The following is a 19,091-nucleotide window of genomic DNA, read 5'->3' on the forward strand; positions in this document are numbered from 1 at the left end:
TTGAAGAAAAGCTCGCATAGTTTTTGCAGCAGAATTGTGAAAAAGATGCTGTTGAAACATACAATGAATTAATCCACTTACTCGCTTATTTTTGAAGCCGGAATACCATTCCTGTTGACTTTTCCTACATTTCCTTCTTTCAAAAAATATGCTTGCTATGAAGATTCATCCTCTTTATCAAGGTCACTCGTAGAATTTGAACAATGTTTGATTCTGACCTCATTACCACCCAATGTAACTATTTGGGTGCGAGTCATTCTGAAGAAACAAGTTGATGTATCATCGACATACTTTACTGGATTACTGAAGATGAAAATAGAAGCATATCTCATAACCTCAAGCAGAAAGTTCTCTGAGCGGAAATGGGTTAAGATGGTTCGGTCATTCGGTCATATGCCGATACAGGTCCATGTCACATCAAACTCCACTTCTGACTTGAAGATGCTGGGATTGGTGGGATTGTCGGCGAAACTGTAGTCATCAGACATCAAAGAACGTGGTGGAAACCCGGAAACCATGAAAGCACCAACAACTCACCGCGGAAGCCTTCGCAAGTAGTCGATGGTACATACTACATACAAATCGCCAATGAAAGAAACCTAAGCCGAGGAGACAGGCAGACTATTTTACGAACCGCAAGGACTGCGGTCATCTCTGCACATGCGAGTCGATTTATTCCCTCCTCACTTCTTTCCTGTCTCATTCTCTCTTCCTTCTTTGGTCGACCTTTCCTTCGGCGTGCCGACCTTGGTCTACAGTTGGACTCCTCGCTCTTGGGGTAAGTTAAGAGCATAAATAAAAGAGGTTGAGAGGATACAGTCTGAGGCGATTCTCCCGGTATCCGTGAAGCTTTGGCCGTATTGGCGGCTTATACCACTTTTTTTCATCAACAATGCTTTACACATCCTGGATGAAGAAGCAATAGGGTGGTTTCCTATTATTTTTTTATTGCCTAAATCGAAAGATTATTACTCCTGGAGTACGTATTTCGCGCTTTTAGATTTTTAAATGACGATATCTATTTTTCGCGATTAAATGAAAAGTGAAAAATTTCAAGCGCGCAAAAACGCGACGCGTAAGTAGGAAAGTCCGTGCGACGCATTTCTGGTTCCCCCTCTCTCCTTGTGAAGTGACCTTGATCGAGACTCAGGGTGTTAGCGGATAGCTGAGTACCTTGCTGAATGGTAGCGCTTGGCTTAAAAAAGGTTTATTAATACCTTATCAAACGAAGAAAACTTTCCGACCTTAGCGAGTTTTAATAGGTGATTATTAAGACATGTTTCCCTGAGCTCTGTGCCTCATGCATGCATTGGTAACCTCAGACGACGTATAACTCCTATCCTCTCGTGTAGAAACTAGGTCCCTGTGACGTCACGCGGAGTGGAATCGCATGGGCGCCAATCTGGCCTTTTACAAATGAGGATAAAATTTGACCCTTGCCATTCGTCTAAACCTGTATTTCAAAAACCAAATAATTTGTATATTATGAATACACTAATGGTGGGTAACGAATCGCAATCAATGCCTATCGTTTTCTTTGATGAAGGAAACTACCCTATTGACCGGGCGTGCAAAGACAATTATTGGCGAAATCATCGAGTGCTCATTAGCAGCCGTTTATGTCTTATGTAAAACTCGCTTATAACGATCACGAATGTAACGAAATCCGGCCTTTAACGAGGTGGGCTTTCCTATGATAACCAATGTTAATTTACCCGCAAGTAACGAGCACGGCTGATACGCAATTCCCGTCGTTACAAACTATTCTTTGTTTCCTTGGGAAATTGTTACGGACCTGTTGCTTGATAAGAGACGATTATGGAATATTAGACGGCAATCCTGTGATGTGTAGGACAAAATACTTTATAATGGATGTAACGAAATCCCGTTTATGACAAAATAGAACGATGTTCTCCTGAAATTCGTCACAAGCGAGTTTTACTGTATTTTCATCGTAACTCAAGCAACAGTAATTACTTGAAAAAAATCTTAGTGGACCTGCAAATTAGTCGGTTTTGGTTGTAAGTAGTCATTGGTTGCGTAGTAGCTCACTGAGTGGAGTGCTAAGCTCTAGGACCGAAGGGTCTCAGTTTCATATCCCGGATGAAGCCTTTGGACACCCCAATTCCAAAATACTCGACGTGCGATGCGATTCCGGGAATGGACTAGCCCCCCTACCCTGCAGGCCTAATTTTACACTCTTGTGTCTTCATCTATGGTGAGCTCTACCATAGCCTATCCGAGCTATTGTTTGGTTCGAATAACTGAGTGAGTGTAGTTACATTTTTAATGAATATACGAATTTTTAGGTCGCCCAAGGTTTTCACACTGGTCACACAGAGATTCATTTGGATCTTATCCTTGATATAGATATTAATTGAATTAGGATTATTAATCTTTTTACCGATTTCATGTCGGTCAATGTTTATGAAACACTTGCGGTTTCAACTTGTCAATTGGCGCTAGCAATTACTGTTACCTTAGCTGATCTAGGATTATTTTAGACAAAACAAGTTTTTCTCAGCATCACCACGAGGTTTACGAAGTATTTTAGGCGCTTGTCCTTAATTTTAATTTTCGACCCAGGAATTGTCATGTTCTACCACGTATTTTTGGGCAAAAAAGCTGCTGGGAAAGCCTTGACTGGGTCAGTTTTATTCAAGTGAATCGTGAGCAGCTTCCACACGAAAATTTTGTATGTACCAGAGCAATAAAATCGTTGAAGCACTTCAAAAAGAGCTGGCTCCTTGCCGACATTGGGTGTACCTGCCAGGTTGGCCCACGGGCCTACAAGAGAGGTTGTCCCACAGGAAGGCGTGGATGACGAGCGAGGTTCTTTATCCGGCCTTTACAATAGTTAGAGAGAGAAATTTCGTACCAGTTTATTTCCTTGAAGGGCCATAAGCGGCAAAATACTCTGAAGTCGTTAATCCATACGTCAAGTGGGCGGGTCGGATTCTTCTAGAGCCAAACTTCGTTCCCTTCTTATATTATGGACCGCCTAAAAAGGAAGTATCACGCCCTCTGGACCTGAAGTTGTCCTTTTGTGTGGCATTTTAACCTTTTAAAAACTATGCTGTCATTTATTTTAAAATTTATCATATTTTTAAGTTGTTCAGAGTGGTATAATGTTAGGTAAACGAGGGAGAGGAAGGAAAAGAATGGGATTTTTTAAAGATATATTTGGGAGTAAGCTTTATTGTGAATTTAAAAGGGAAGTGCTTGGTGGAAGGGTAGGCTCCCAGAATTATTCTTAAGTACTCCATGGAAATCTACCTTAATCAGTAGAATTCTTTAATAATAATAGAGGAGACCCTTATCTACAATGATCTGTATATACAGTATAGATTTTTACATGAAAAAGGTACTGGAGTAAATTTTTAGAATTTAACATACAGGCAATAATAAAAGTGTGAAGTACATTATTATTGAATTATTCTACGCTCTACGAAATGTTTCAATAGAGCATTTTGCGAATCATTCCGGCCTGCCTCCCTAAATTGGATTTCTCCCTTCAAATTACATTTCTCCCTTTCAATCAACATATAATCTTATTCTCTTCATTGCTTATCAAATATTTTTTCCTTTAACTTGAATTTAAACATTCTCCCCTCACTTCATCCAAACTCTCTGTCTCCCCCGAATCTCATATACAAGTTTCCCCTTTATCCCCTCATCTTTCCCGCTAATTTTACTCGAACTTCATCGGCAATAGGAGAAAATGTCACGGAAGAGCATGAACAGGTAATGAGGCTGATAAGTATAGAAATAAAGATATTCGTGTAGAGAAAGCTAAGTACATGAATCAATTCAGTGAATATGGCTCATCATTGATGATATGTGTTACAATATAAGGTTCTTGAAATTCTTTTAAATAATTTTATTAATTTATAAAAGTATTTAAAATCACAATTAAAAATAACTTACCGCTGAAGTTTAAAGGTTTTGAAAAGTCTAAAATAGCTGAAGGGGTTAGAAGTCAAGTGGTACAAGTGATATTTTCTTAAACAGAGTGAGGTACAGAAATTGGTAGAATAAATATACAATAACTTGGTGGCTAAGGTTTACGAGTGAGTCTCTGTTCTGTTTTTACGTTGAGCGCAAAATCAAATGCGCCACAAACTATATAGTTGATCTCGTTAGTTTTCTTTACCTAATTTTCGTAACTAACTCTGTTTAGAAAAAGAAATCACTTTTACCCCTTGGCTTCTCATCCCCTCAATTCTATTTTCGTCTGTCATACTTTGAATTATTTTTTAACCTGTAGAGTTTTCACTGCCATTATTATTATTGAAGTACTCTACCAATGGGTAGGCTTGCATGTAATAAAGTATTCTGGCAGTCTGCCCTCCTTTCATTAACTTCCCTCTTCAATTTACAATAAGGCCTTCTTCCATTCGTTCTATCTAAAAATCCAATTCTCTTCCTTCCTCTCTCTCATTTACCCAACATTCCACCCTATAGCATCCATGTTTCCAACATCCCCCCACTTAGTATTCGCTCCATTTTATATCTTCCGTCTCCTCCGTATCTCATCAACAAGCTGCCTCTCTTTACCCTCCACGTTCAGCACTTCATCGTTTCCCTTCCTCTATGCCCAGTTCGTAAGGCATGGTATGATATTTGAAGGAGGCGATCGACAGCTTATACGATTTGCGCCATGAGATAGGTTAGGAAGGGTGGAGATAAACCCGGCGTAGGCATTCCTCTACCCTCAGCGAAAGGTGCCAAGGGGATCACGGCTTAACGTCCCATTCGACGGACGGAATGTTGCGCATGAAATGTCATCCATGCAACATTCAAGCAGGGATAGGGCAGTCTCAGAAAATTCTCTGCCTCTGAGGGGGGAAGCTTTTGAAAACTCGGCCCATGTTTAAAATCATGTGTGGATTATACATATGTGGGTATGCGTTCCGATACGTAAAGATTTAGAAATTAATCTCTGGCGTGATGCGCCAGGTGAAAATTCCGGCCAAGCTTTAGTGATGCTTTCTCTTAGAGGAAGGAAAGAGATGCTTTCCGGAATAGAGGAAGCCCAATTCCGTCCCATAACAGGCTGATATCTGCTGCCACTTCGGTCACATTATGATCGGTTTCCAAAAATATCCAAGGTTCGGTGATGAGTGCGATGCGATCCAATTTTTCCATTATTTTGCATTATAATGCTTTTAATTGCGAGGGATGGCGTTGAAAATTTATGAATTTGATAGATCTTATCATCATATACATAGTGCAAAAAATCCACAGAGAAAGAATCATTTGCTTTGGCCAGGATCACCGTAAGCGGACCAGGATCATAAATTTATCACCGTGGCTAGTCCCGGTACACTTAAAATTAATCATATGCATACATTTCGGTAAACACTCCTAATTATAATTTATCTCCCAGTGCAACCCGGATCACTTTGTCCGACAGCGACGCGAGTGGCGACTTCTGTAAACCCATTTAAATGCGCGGTGAGTGGCAACACATTTATAGGCAGAGTTGAGGATCCTCTTTTGTAATTATCGTGCTTCCTCTTATGAGAAATATCGAAATAGCCCAGAAATAGCATCAAGTTTGCCTTCGCTAGCACCAGGGAAGTCCTCGCGTTCGCCGAGGTCGTAGCCAATCCGTCTATCGCGGGCCTCGACCGCGGGAATCTGCCATTCAACCCGCCTCGCATCCATCCTAAGCGAACGTTCTTTTTTTGCCGCTGACCGCTCTCTCGTCATGGGGCTCGACGCGGTGGATGACGTCGAAGGCCTCGAAGGGAAGCAACAGCGAAATTAAATCGGAGACAGGCCGCGCGTCCGCGACACATCCAAACCGGGGAAGCTGATCTTTTACTTCGGCGTGATGTCGAGACAGCGGGGCTACCGAGAGTTCAAAGGTCAAGACTCCCGAATCACCTCCCGGAAATCAACTGCGCATTCCCCCTCCTAATGTTTCATTGATTTCGCCCCTTTTAACAAACGAATTTGCTAATAAAGGGACGTAGGCTTTCCCGGCGAATACTATTCATAATATTTTCTCGGATTTGACTCCGGGTAAGGCTGTTTAAGACCAACATTTCTACGAGAAGCTCCCGACAGCCAGAAAACTCTCCAAATGGCGTCAGAGTTGACCTTTATGTCAATAAAAGAGAATTTTTAATGCATTGTAGCTACGGATGAGACGGATTAAATACGGCACTCATGAATCAAAGTAAAAATCACTACGATGGATGCACCAAAAATCGCCAGACAAACGAAGAAATTCCGGCGATCCTTTCAGATTATGCTACCGTGTTTTGTTTCAAAAAGGTGCGATGCTCGTGGGTTTCACCCAGCCGGTGACAACGTTAATGCAGCTGCTCGATGCAACATATTATGCCCATTCCCATTCAAAACAAAATAACAGAAATACTGAATTCTGGAAGTGTTCTGATCCATGACTACGCCCGTCATCTCGGCGCTGATTCAGCCCAACTGCTCCTTGAACAATTTCAATGGGACATTTTCGATCATCCGCCGTGCAATGCCGACCAGGTGCCGGGGGACTTCCATCTTTCCGCTGAAATGAAGATGTGGCTACGAGAGAAGTGTTTTCAAACTGGCGATGAGATTTAGGACAAAGGCAACACTAATTGGAAGTCATTGGCGGCAACATCCCATGAAGAAGGTGTAATAAAGCTTGTGCATAACCACGACCAATTCTTCAATTGCCGGGGCGATTATGTCGAAAGGACGCCTCAAGTGTGCTCAGTATTCAAATATGAAATAATTTTTTATCAATTAACTCGTTTTCTGCTCATGGCCCGTCGGAGCTTGGAAAAAAGCGTCGAGCGTCGGCGCTCGTAAATTATTTCTCCTTTTCGGATCACTCTAGCGCGAGCAGCGACTTTAACCTATTTTAATGCACGTTAGATGACAACTCATTTTGTTGCTAATTGGAGATTCCTCCAAATTGTAAAATTTGTGGGTAAAATCATTTCATGCTTTCGATGGCTCAAACTCAGAATTCGCTATAGACATGCGAAGAGAGAACTCTTTCGATTTCTCGATAGTGTCGGAAAGCTGTCGGAATGAGATCAGTTACTATAATTTTTTTTTGTTTTTTCCCGGCGAACAATTGCAGTGAAGTTTTCTCGGGTTTTACACCGGGTCAGGTCGAGATCAGTTACTGTCGGTGTCAATATGATATGCCACTGTACTTTGCAAAATAATATTTGGGGTTGTGCGCATGGTAAAATAATGAATAATATTTCATTTTAATGAAAATTTTATTTTAAACCCTGATGTATTTTTTTAAAATGAGAAATTCAAAAATGTGCCTCGCCAGTGCAATAAATGACTACGCGCACCGTCAATTTAGCCGTTTTGTGAACTTCATGAACTTTGTAACTCAACCTTGTCTACAATGTCTACAGCATTACAGAAAAACTACAATGTTTACAGCATTCATCTTGAACAAAAAGTTGCAAAAATTTATGTAGATCAAGAAAATGGCTTTCTCCTATTTTTAAATCGCATATTTTGTTGTTAATAAACGAAAATGTTGAAAAATGATCTAGTCCTAAATTTTACCCCGAAATAAAAAAACAAACTAATAGTAACACTAATTAATTTATTTTTAATTTTTCTATCATTCATAGTCTATAAAAATATTGTTATTTGTGATTGTAAATAAATTCTATTCATGCCCTGTTGCCCAACGGGGCCGCGCCGCGCCACTGCCAGTTTCCGGGAAGCAAGGTTGCTGTATCGGGGAATTCGTATCAAACGGATAATGGGTTCCATAAAATCCTACACCAAACGTTCCTTAATCCAAAAGTAGTCATCTATATGGTTGCCTCCGCACAAAGTTAGGTAGTAGGATGCATATTAATCGGTATTAAAAATGTCCGCAGCACGGCCATTCATTCTCAATATTTGCAATATAGTATTTGGATTCATGAGAAATGCTGTAGAAAACTTATAAATTTGACGCACAGGGGCATAACGGACTTAATTGAAGGTTTGAGACCTAATTATAACTTGTTTCCCCTTTCAATTAGGGGCGCTCTACCGTCAGTGACACGAGTAGAAACTTAATTGAACTAATTTTAATACGCAGTGGGTGACAAAAAATTTCATTTCTTATTGGAGTATTATTTCAATTGCAATTTTCGGGCTAAAATTATGTCAGTGACTCAATAGCTTATACTCAGAAGCAGTGGTATAGCCAGGATTTTGAAATGGGGAGGATTTCATGGAGGTTTCGGGGCCCTTCCGTGGTGAATGGAAAACACCATAGGGCAGAGTGGGATCCTGGGGTCCCTCCTCGGAAAAATTTTGGGATTTTTAATGCTGAAAACGTGATTCTTAGAACTCAAAAACGGTAATTTTGAAAAATCTTACTCGTTTTTGGCGCCTTTTTTAAAGGCTAAAGGGGAGGGTATTGTAAACTTAGAGTATATAGTTCAAAATGGTGTATAGTATATGTATAGTGCTTTAATAAATCTATGGCTGTAACCCGGAAACACCCCCCCCCCCGTGCCTACGCCACTAATCACTACTAATCTAGGGACTGACGAAAAGAGACCCACGGAAAAGAAAGGTAGTTGATATCATCCACAATTATTTTAATGCGTACGACGCGTTAAAAATAATTTTGGAAGAGTGCAGCTACCTTTTATTTCAATATGCCGAGCCTCCATTAGAACTCGCCTGAATTGGTTGAATTTATTGAACAGAAGAATCTCTTTCGATTTCTCGATCGTGTCGGAGACCTGTCGGAATGAGAAATTGTCGCGGTTTGAAGGAGGATTCGGATTCGTCGGAGGCGTGAGCTAAGACAGCTCACCAAGGCAATCCAGTGGGCGGGAATTTGGAGGTTTTTTCGGAGGCCCCAGAAAATATTTCGTTTCACCCGGATTTTATCGCGTAAACTCGTTCTTTAGGTAACGGGGAACGGCTCAAAGTTCACTGACAGAAACTTCGGAGAAAACTCAGATCACATGCAAGGCAAGAGTTTTCGGTAACAAGAATCTCATTGACTGATCGTCTCTCCAATTACGATTGACGCAACGAATCAGGGGGGAGTAAAATCGTTATATTGAGTAGTGGGGTACATTACCTTCCGGCTTGGTGGTATTCATTAGGTACCCCCTAGCGTAAATGGCTCCATGAGGTCTGACGTGTGTAGACAAGTGGCTTATTGGCATAAATTAATTTATTTAATACAATGTTTTTTAAGCTGGTGAAGTAAAAGTTTTCATTGGTGATGCACCTGAAATTTCCATCTTATCAATTTTTCCGGAAAAGTGATCCCTGGGAGAGAGAAAGACGAAACTTAGATTGGTACAGTATCCGGTTATTACGCAAGGCGCGGGTGGGAATATGGAGTGAAAGGAATGGGAGTATTTCAGAGGATCGGTACTTACCAATTGAGGAATTGTAAATGAAAAAAAATCATAAATAATATTACGGGTGGATAATGGAGCCAATGGAGAACAAACTGGTAGAACTAAGAGAATTTAAAAGATGGCGTCCTTCCGAGCTGGTCCAACCGCTCTCAAATGCCAAGCAGCGAGTGTGCAGAAAAATGGTGCAAAATCGTGAATAAAGGCAATTATCTTAGTTACTGATCATTTCTCCAACTTCCTCCAAATCCCATACAAATAATGAAATTGGATTTTTTGGCATCCGCTTTTGGTTACTACGCAGTTATCTTGTACTATATTGTATACGAGGTGTTTCAGAAGGAATCTGCGATACTTCATGGGTGGTAAGGGATGCAATTTTAAGTATTTTTTGTGCACAGATATGGGGCGCAACTCGTTAGTTTCTGAACTACGGTTACGCAAGGATTATTTTGTTTGCAATTACCATGAAATCGGGTTTTATATGGTATGCAGACTTTCCGAAATTTTATTAAATATTATGGATTTTTAAGGACATTAAATGATTAAGGTTGGGCGAAAATGTGCTATTATAATTATCTGAAAAAATTAATCTCAAAATGGGCGAGATATCGCAATCGCATTGTCGATACTCGGTCACTGCTCTCGTTAAATTAAGCTCAAAGATTAAAAAAATGTTTTTAAATAAGCGAAAAATGTTCTCGTTACCGTAGCTCAGTAACTACGGAGTAGCGACCCCATGTTTATTGACAAAAAATTTAAATTGTCTCCCCTACCATCTCCTGAGCATTGCAATTTCCACCCTGAATATATATACTTAGTCTTAGGAGTATACTCCCAGCCTCACACTAGCTGAAAGTATGGAGCCATTGTCACCATTCGCCCTCTAACAAGTACTTCGGATAACTAGGGTAAGAGGCTAGCAGTGCTAACGAGGCATGCGGTTTAACATCTGGTTCTGCAATTGGCGACTCCCTCCGGCGCAAATATGATGGTCTTCTTGCTTCAGGGGTAGGAGGTCAGTAAGCAAGCATGCAGGAGACTGGGAAGGCTGGCGAAAGAGAACAAAAGAGGCCCAAACAAGGGTGATATCAGAGGAAACAACAAAGGAGTTCGTAACTCTGCGCTGCGCTGGTGGGATTCGTTCGTAGGTTCATTATGATCGAGATAACCCAAGCAAAAAGACGAGAGTCAGACTGCGGGGACCCTTGATGGGAATCTGTGAGTTTTTTGGAATTCGAAAAAAAATGTTCACGAGCGTATGAGAGGACCCGGAGATACGCGCGTAGTGATAATAATTGGGTGCCGCAAAGGTTTTGTGCGGAAAAGGATATGGGTTGGATGAGTGTGGCTTTGGATCAAGGGAGAAAGAAATAAAAGGGGCTCGAGTCGGGAAAATTTGTCGGGGGAACAGTGAAACTTTGGAGAGAGCTTGGTGGAGATAAGAAGTGGAAGGGTTTCGCTTTTCCTGCGAGATGGCGACCGGGTCAAAAGAAAATATCTGGACCACTTCTGAGACTTTTCACTGCAGTTCCACTCCATAGCTTTGTTCACAACAATTTTACTTAAATAACCTAACACACTGATCATAACCTAGAGTTGAAAACTCAGAAAATCGTCAAATGGTTCAGAACTTAGCATATCCTTAATTGAATTTGGAAACTCATACGCCGAGGAAAGCTTAACTTTATCTTGCATTCAACCAGTCGTAACTAAGATAGTTTTGCCTATCGATTGAAATAACAATTGTCGTAGGCCTTCAAAAATCGATTTCACAAGTGTTGCCGTGTTTGTGCCTCGATTGAAAGAATGTGTCGTTAATTGTCAGGTTCATAGGAAGTTGATTTACGCCAACTTAAGGTGTTGTGGTCGGGCCTTATGACAACGTTAGCAACAGCCTTTGCGTGACTATGGAGTTGAATGTGTGAGAATAGCGTCGGCTATTCCGGTTGAACATTGAACTGCGTGAATACAATTTGTATTGTTAATAATTTAGAATATAGTAATACCTATTAATAAGTATATTAACTATCAAAAAAATACTTAGCTACATCACATAATTTTAGTAATACACAATGATAGATAGTAAAAAACAGTAAAGAGATGAGTAAAATTTACAAAATTGTTCAATAATTTTGCCCACTACCAAGCATTTTTCCCTGAGTAATCCGTTTTTATATATATTAACTTAGCATCAATAAATTTTTATTCATAGGAAAGGTGAAAAACCAGGGGGATAAATTTATTTAAGTAGTTAGAAATAAAAGGGTATACATATTGGACTGTTCAACCTATTATGCTCCTTTTAATGGTTGGACTAGTTAAAGCAATATATCACAATAGATGAATTCGCACCTCATGAAATCAGATCAAAAGGAATCAGTGAGACTATATAAGACTATCAATGAATTTTGTTTTTCATATTTCCCTGCACCATTGCTCATTTGACGCACGAATTGCATTGGCATTACAAAAACATCATCCACTGAACTTCACCATTTAACTATTACTTTTCCTAAACATATAAAGGGGGTTAATGTGCGAGAAAAGATTTAATTACGAAATAAGCGATGTCACCAGCCATTCAGTTTTTAGCTAAAGGTCACCGACGTGGCTTAATAATTATGGAGCCCAAATTTACCGGCTCAAATGACACTGCTGAGTACTTGGGAACTATTTTCGAGTGTTATTCGCACCCTTGGTCCCCAAATAATTTTTAAGAGCTCATCAACCGTAAACGGGTCGCTGAAATTCTGTGACCACTCATTGAGTACGAGGAGTCAGTCCATTGCTGTGGCTGGAGCAGGAACGAGCTCATTACGCTCCACTCAGCTACCTTACTCCACACGTTAATGCAGGCTCTCTCCAAATAAACATCTTACTCCTTCAGTGGAAATTTTACGCACAGATTTTATCTCAATATGCAAGGCGAGTTTGATGAGCCTGGCGGTGAACTCTTTGTTATTTTGAAATTCAATCTAGCATTTTCTGCAAAATTTCAAACGAAGAGAGAAGTTATCGGTTAAATAATGTCGAATACCCTCGATCCAGCACTCTCTAAATGCGACTCTCTCATTTCAGGCTTTACCAGTGACATCATTAGGAGTACCGTTATCTAACTACGTAGTAATTTTAGATGTTAGATGTATTTAAATAAAGTCCTTTGCATTAAAAATAAAAATTTGATGTCAGTAAATTTAGATTACTTAGCCAAGATGTAATGTGTAAGGCTACGGCGTATAATACGGTGGTTAATTAGAGTACAGGCAAAGAAGACTGGAGAGGATAAATTTTATACTTGATCATTGTAAGGAATCCTCTTGGTATTTTACTGAAAATTTGATACGTAAACATAACTATGGAGCTGACAGCAATCGAATCATTTCAGAATTATACTTCCAATTTTCTTTTTTTTCACTTGGAAATAAGAGATCCAATCAAAGCTTAACCACCTCACATTTAATGTTTTTCTTTTTTTTAATTGAGGATGTCCAAAGACTCAATCAGAATTTGAATACAAAACCCTTCGGTTTGTAGCCACCCGTTCTTACCACTGAGCCTTCTAATTCTTGACCTCTCAAGGCTTACAATTCATTCAAGATCTCAAATATCGGGCAGTATAGAAAATACTCTTCTTAGCCAATGGTTCGGAACATAAGTTATTCCATCAGGTCTACATGCAATGAACAATTGAGGGTACAACATCTTTCTTAAAGCATACAAAACATACTCACATAAACAAACAGAATTACCGTGTACAGTTACTTTCTAGTGATAATGATGATTGCACTTTTATTTTAAAACATGGAATGGGTGGATTAAGTATCCTTTCATAAATTTTAAGATGAAGGTGTTTAAGGTTTTGCGCATGGCATTTATGTTTACTGAAATTCGTTGACCCCTGAGTCCTGATGATGAAATATATTATTTGCCGAAACGTTTACTGAGAACAATTGCTTTCATTATACCGACCGATTCTGGAGACCCTGGATAAATTATGATAGAAGATAAGATCTTCAAATATAATTTTTATTACGAGGAATAAGATTGGTGAAGAAACCTAATGTAATATTTCATGCAGGAATATAGCGTGCGGATTGAAGGAAAAAGGCTTAAGGTGATGGTGACGAGAGGAAATTGTTGGAAAGCAATGGAGAAGGAGAGGGTCGGATGTAAAAAAAAGTAAAAGATGTTGCGCTGTGAATCCGATTAGAGCGGCCGGCAATTACGCCGGCGAGCTCAAGAGAGAAAGAGAGAAGAGATAGCGGGACAAAAGCAGCAAGAGAGAGGAGAAGCTTCATTGGGTGCAATACAAAGGCGATGAGGGGAGTGGGGAAAACATCAAATGGAGAGGGAAAGAGTGAAGATTAGCCAGAGTGTGTACGAGCCGAGAGCGTCCGTGGGGAATTTGCGACGGTGTTAATTATCACCAATAAGAACACACCTTTCTACCCTCGGCCCTTTTTTTTTGCAGTAGTGAGGAGAGAGAATTCCAGAGAAAAAAAGGAAGAGTTGGAAGTTAAAATACGGGAAAATGAGGCGCTGTTTCAGATAAAAACGTCGTATCTTTGTCTCTCCTCTCTTTCCCACACTGCCGCTCTTTTTAACGGCGCCACCTCTGCGGTGTGAAAAACCGCCAAACAACAGCTCGCACGTGCCATCTGCCGGCGAGAGCCGAAAAGAGAGAAGGTTATGTTTCGCTCGGGCGTTTCTCAATTATTATTCCCTCTACACACTCTCATGCTAATATTACCTTTGCTGTGGATGAAGTTGTTAACACGCCATTTGCATATTGGTCTTTTGAATCAGTATGCTCAAAATCGTATTAAACGAATGGAGAAATCTCATTCAAGTGAGTGGCTAGCGTCCTTATCGTATCCCAATGTAGGGGGGTAAAAAATTACGTCTTTCTAAAGTGCTCCAACATTTAGAGATAAAAATTGAATCCATCTTTGAAGGAGGGTATATAATGAAAAGGAAGCTATGCTTTTACGGGATATATAGGTAGAATGATTGAGGTAGAATGATACCATGGCTTAGATACTAAAACTAAAATAAATACAAATTATACGGCGAAATAGAAATAGCTATTTTACACCATTTTGCAAAAATTTCTTACAGCTGGGGTTTGAATTTTTACGGATCATATTTGAAACAACCTAATAATGTTGGGTAAAATGTGGAAAATATGGGAAACTGCTTTCCTTTCTCATACTCATAGGTAATGTTTGTATCCCGCACTATTACACCTGTTTCATCAGAGAATTCGAAATTTATACTGTATTTATTTCATCGTAACCAGACATAAGCGTAAAAATACCTTCCAGCTTTTTCCTTATTACAGAGTTGATGATATTTCCAGGATTTCTATATCGTTACAGAGACATGTCGGCCGCTTCTGTAGGCTCTTATAGCCGCAAAGTGGTGTCTCAAAACATCATTCCGTTCAGGCGTATCTTGAATTATTTTTTTATTTATCTTCAGTAAACTGTTAGAATACTGAGAAAAATCACGTAAAATTTTTAACTAAATATTTATTATTAAAGAAAAATGAATGAAAATCGAGTTCACACGACGAAAATCGAATTATTGGCTTCAATGCGGTTTTTTTGGGCCGCTATTCTGACCGAAAAAATTTCAGACACGATTATATTGCTCAGGTTTTACGCATACGATTTTGTGGATTAGGATTTCAAGATTAGCCTGAATGGAAACATGTTTTGGGACACTATTTTGCGCCTAGGCTAGTTGATAATTAATCCTGATAGATTTCCTAGAAACAATCATCAACATTATGATCTCAAACAGGTGGGCCAAGTTATGCAATTTACCCGATAATTTGTAACAACACGCGGTTATTTACGCCGACTTCTACTGTTAACAGTGAGACAGAGAAGAGATCTGGCTTATGTCTTCTCTTGCGAATATAAAACACATGCCGTTCCGTACGTTTTTGCACTCGTAGAGCAACAGATGCTCGTCGGCTCGAAGCGAAGGGTGCGAGTACACACAACACAGAAGCCCTTCTCTCGAGAACCGAGGGTAGTACTACTCGAGGAAAGGAAAACCCTTGAAACAAGGGTCGGCTGCTTGCTGATCCTAGGGCAATGTTTTCACCCTCTCCCTCCCTCGATTTTTTTGCAAACACGGTTCGGGGTCTCGAGATACCGTTCACTTGCATGGGACAACAGATGGTAGAGGGAGTATGTACATACGTTTGGGGAGGTCGGTTGATTCGGCGCCTATCCCCATACGAACAAGACCTCGTTAAACGGCACTGCATTACCGTTTCAAAAACCGAGACAAGCAACGGCCACAATCGAGTACAATATTATACCCTGAATCACACGATCCTTGGGCATGTGCAGGTCCAAAGATGCTAGCGAACAAACTAGCCAGTACGGAATGGGCCCGTTCACATATTTTCTTTATTATCGTTAATGATAGAGCGTGAAAAATAAAGAGACCTTTCCTGTATTTCTATTTTTCAATCCGTCGCATATTTTTCGAGATCTTCGCGGCGAAAAATCGACGCCCTTTACATTTCCATAGCTAAGTTGGTGATGTCACCGACTCCTTCCAAGCGGTTCATTGCTTTTCAGCTACTCTTCGACTTTGGGCCTCCCGTGGTTCATTGTTGTTTACATTTTGCGACTATACCTCCCTTTAAAGAGCGTCTTCCTATGACAGCCGAAACATGAATTACGTCACCGACTCGTTGGGCGACAACTTATCGGGCTTCTGATTTCATAATTACGAGAGATTAATTCTTTATTCTGTCGCTGTAAAATGGCAGTATAGCTCCATACGGGAAAACAAACAAATAAAATAAATAAATTACTGAAGAAGGAAGATATTGTTTTTTCGACCTAACTCATCTTCTTCTCCCATATAAAATGTAATAACATCTTGAAGTTTTCACGATAAGCAAAGTATGCCTTGTTTGACATTAATCTTTTTGTAAAATATTAAAAATAATATCTAAGAAAATAATTAAAGTGTAAAGTTATTATATTTTAGATACAGAAAAATGGAAGCAACGATCTGCTTCATACACCCTGAAAATTTGAAGCTTGTACCATAAATTTTAAGCAAGTGATCCGTCCCCAAAATGAGACCTGCCGAACTGAAGGCATGCGTCCTCACTTAGAAACCAGTCTCCGGACACAATACTCTGATATGCTACTATATACATTTCTTACGGCCTCAAGTTTCACCAACGTGCTTTTTATGACTCGAGTTTATGGTGTTGAACACGATATATTTTAGCTCCATCAAGGAATAGCATTTATTCATGGATGTATTGGGATGCCCAACACAAAGATGCTATTGATGGTCGCCTCATTCATTGATTTAAAAAATTGTAGTGATAAAATGATATCTACACGTTACGTATACGATTTAATCGATAGAGATGACCTCACCCATCACCCAAATCAAGCAATAATATTATCAAGGCATCAGATACGGTGGCCGAGATTCCTTGCGTATGAAAGAAGACTATTTGTCTTGGAAGTAATACTGCTGCGGAAGTATAAACTAAAGTCCGGTATGTGGAAAAATTTCTCATTAAATTAACCGAAGCGTATTTAGCGTGAATATCCAGCCATATTTCAATGGCGGCATTTACATAATAAATTAGCTGACTCCCTAGTTACATAAACGCGACAATTAGCGTGGGTCGCCACTGAATTTGCGTGAGATTTTTAGAACTCGCAGTCATTTTTTAATGCGCTTTTCATCCGTTTTTTAAACTCAAATCTTGAATCGCGGAAGAAAACACCTCGGAATAAAAAATATGGTGGAGAAGTACTATTGCCTTTACTTTTGACTTTTATTTGTCAAAATTCCGATTTCTATGCCTATGACGCTGTTATGCGTAACCAGAGGCTCTTGAGAATTAAAAATTTATTTATGAATGGTTAACTGCTGGATAGTTAATTCATCATAATCATCATTACTGGTCAACAATCTTAAGATTGGTTTGACGCTGCTCTCCAATGAATTTTCCAATCAGCCAATATTTTCACACCTTCGTATTTCTTTCCTATCACATTCTTTTAACCTGTTTCATATATTTTATTCGAGGTCTTCCTTTCCCGTTTTTGTCATTTAATAGTCCCTCGACGATTATCTTCATCAGATCATCATGTCTCAAGATGTGGCCTATAAGGTAGTTTCTTTTTCTTATTAAGGTTTTCATGAGATTTCTCCTCTCTCCTACTTAATTTAATCCTCATCTATTTCTGTAGCATCGCATCTCGATTTCTCCGCAGCTTTCATTAACCATGCCTCACTTCCGCAGAGAAGCATATTGCAAATATAAGTTCTGATAAATTGTTTCCTTACTTATATATTTAAAATTTCTGCTGTCTTTCTTTCGGTAGTATGCTTTCTTCGCCTGGGCTATTCTGCTGATTATTTCTTTCTTACATCTTCCATCGCTAGTTATTCTGCTTCCCAACTAACAGAATTCATTCACCTCCTCCAGTGTGTTCCTTTTCTGTTCTCTTCATCTACTTATCCCTCAACGATTGTCTTCATCAGGCCACCATATCTAAAGACGTGGCCTATCAGGTTGTTCCGTGTTATTATTAAGGTTTTCTTCATAGTTAATTCATACCCTTTTAAATCAAAACTACATACTCATCACCAGTGGCAGATCCAGGATATGGATAAGGGGGAGGGGGCCAAAGTGGGGGCTAAATTTCCAGCAGTAGTGGAGGTCGAAAAAAATTACCATTCTATCTAGTGTAAATTGGATGACCCCCCTCATAGATCCGCCACTGCTCATCACACTTTCGCTGCTCTCAGTCTACTCTTACCGCCAACCTACATTAGATTCGTTGAGGAGAACGGAAAATCCCTGCCACAGCCTTTTCGCGGTGGAGCAGCTCACACACGCATTCTGCGTATACCACCTGTTCCGTCGACGGTTGCCAGGTCGACCCATAAGGATTCGCCGACGCTCTGTCTCGGCCATCTTCCATACACTTTTTTTTCTTATTTCCATTTTTACAGCCGGCCACCTCCTACCTATCCATTCAACCCGCACCCGTGCTATTGGAAGTCGGCGGCGGCGGCGGCAGCAGAAAACTTTCACGACGGAGGGCATCGCAGTAAAAACGACTCCCACGAAGCGATGGGTGAAAGCAGCCGGCTTGGCTCAAGGGTGTCGCGATTTCCCTGCCCTCTGGCGGGAGATGGTGGTAATAGAGGGTGAGGTGTTGGGGTGCAAAGAGTGTCGAGGAGCAGGACAATGGGAAGAAGGATTCTCTGCACGCGGGGAAGGGGTATTTTGAGGTGTTGGATATGAGGTGCGGTCAGGAGCGAAAAGGAAGGCCGCCATGTTGTTGTTGACGGCGTTGGCAATGGTAACGCGGAGAGAATAACAACGAGGACTCCTCCTTCCACATGCACGAAACATTCGGACGCGCCAAGACACAATGAGAGCGCAGTTTGTGCCGCTCGGAGATTTTTATGACTTGTCCGAAAAGGGCATTCATCTCGTGAGAGGAGGGCGGTATCTTTGTCCTCAGCATTGTTCCGGCCGGAACTGGAGGGTGCGTTCAAAGATGGCGATCTGCGCAAAAGTTTGCCAGAAAGGGTATGAGCGTGAGCTTCGGGAAAGTTATCGAAGTGGGTTATTATGAAAGTATTTTATAGATTAAGGTACGGAGTATTAAGGCATGGAGTATTTTAGAAGATTCTACAAATCTCCCCACC

The 19,091-nt window shown here is 40.3% G+C and overlaps 1 protein-coding gene across 1 annotated transcript in view; it reads left to right on the plus strand.

The window, feature by feature from the left end:
* Window positions 1-18,667, plus strand: part of LOC124164948 (netrin-1-like) — a 43,017-nt gene extending 24,350 nt beyond the window's left edge. The window contains exon 2 of the mRNA XM_046542186.1: window positions 18,387-18,667. Coding sequence (XP_046398142.1) covers window positions 18,387-18,667 — 281 coding nt within the window. The remainder of the gene's footprint in view (window positions 1-18,386) is intronic.
* Window positions 18,668-19,091: the final 424 nt, after the last annotated feature.

Source organism: Ischnura elegans, chromosome 9 (assembly GCF_921293095.1).
Source record: "Ischnura elegans chromosome 9, ioIscEleg1.1, whole genome shotgun sequence".
Lineage (NCBI taxonomy): Eukaryota > Metazoa > Arthropoda > Insecta > Odonata > Coenagrionidae > Ischnura > Ischnura elegans.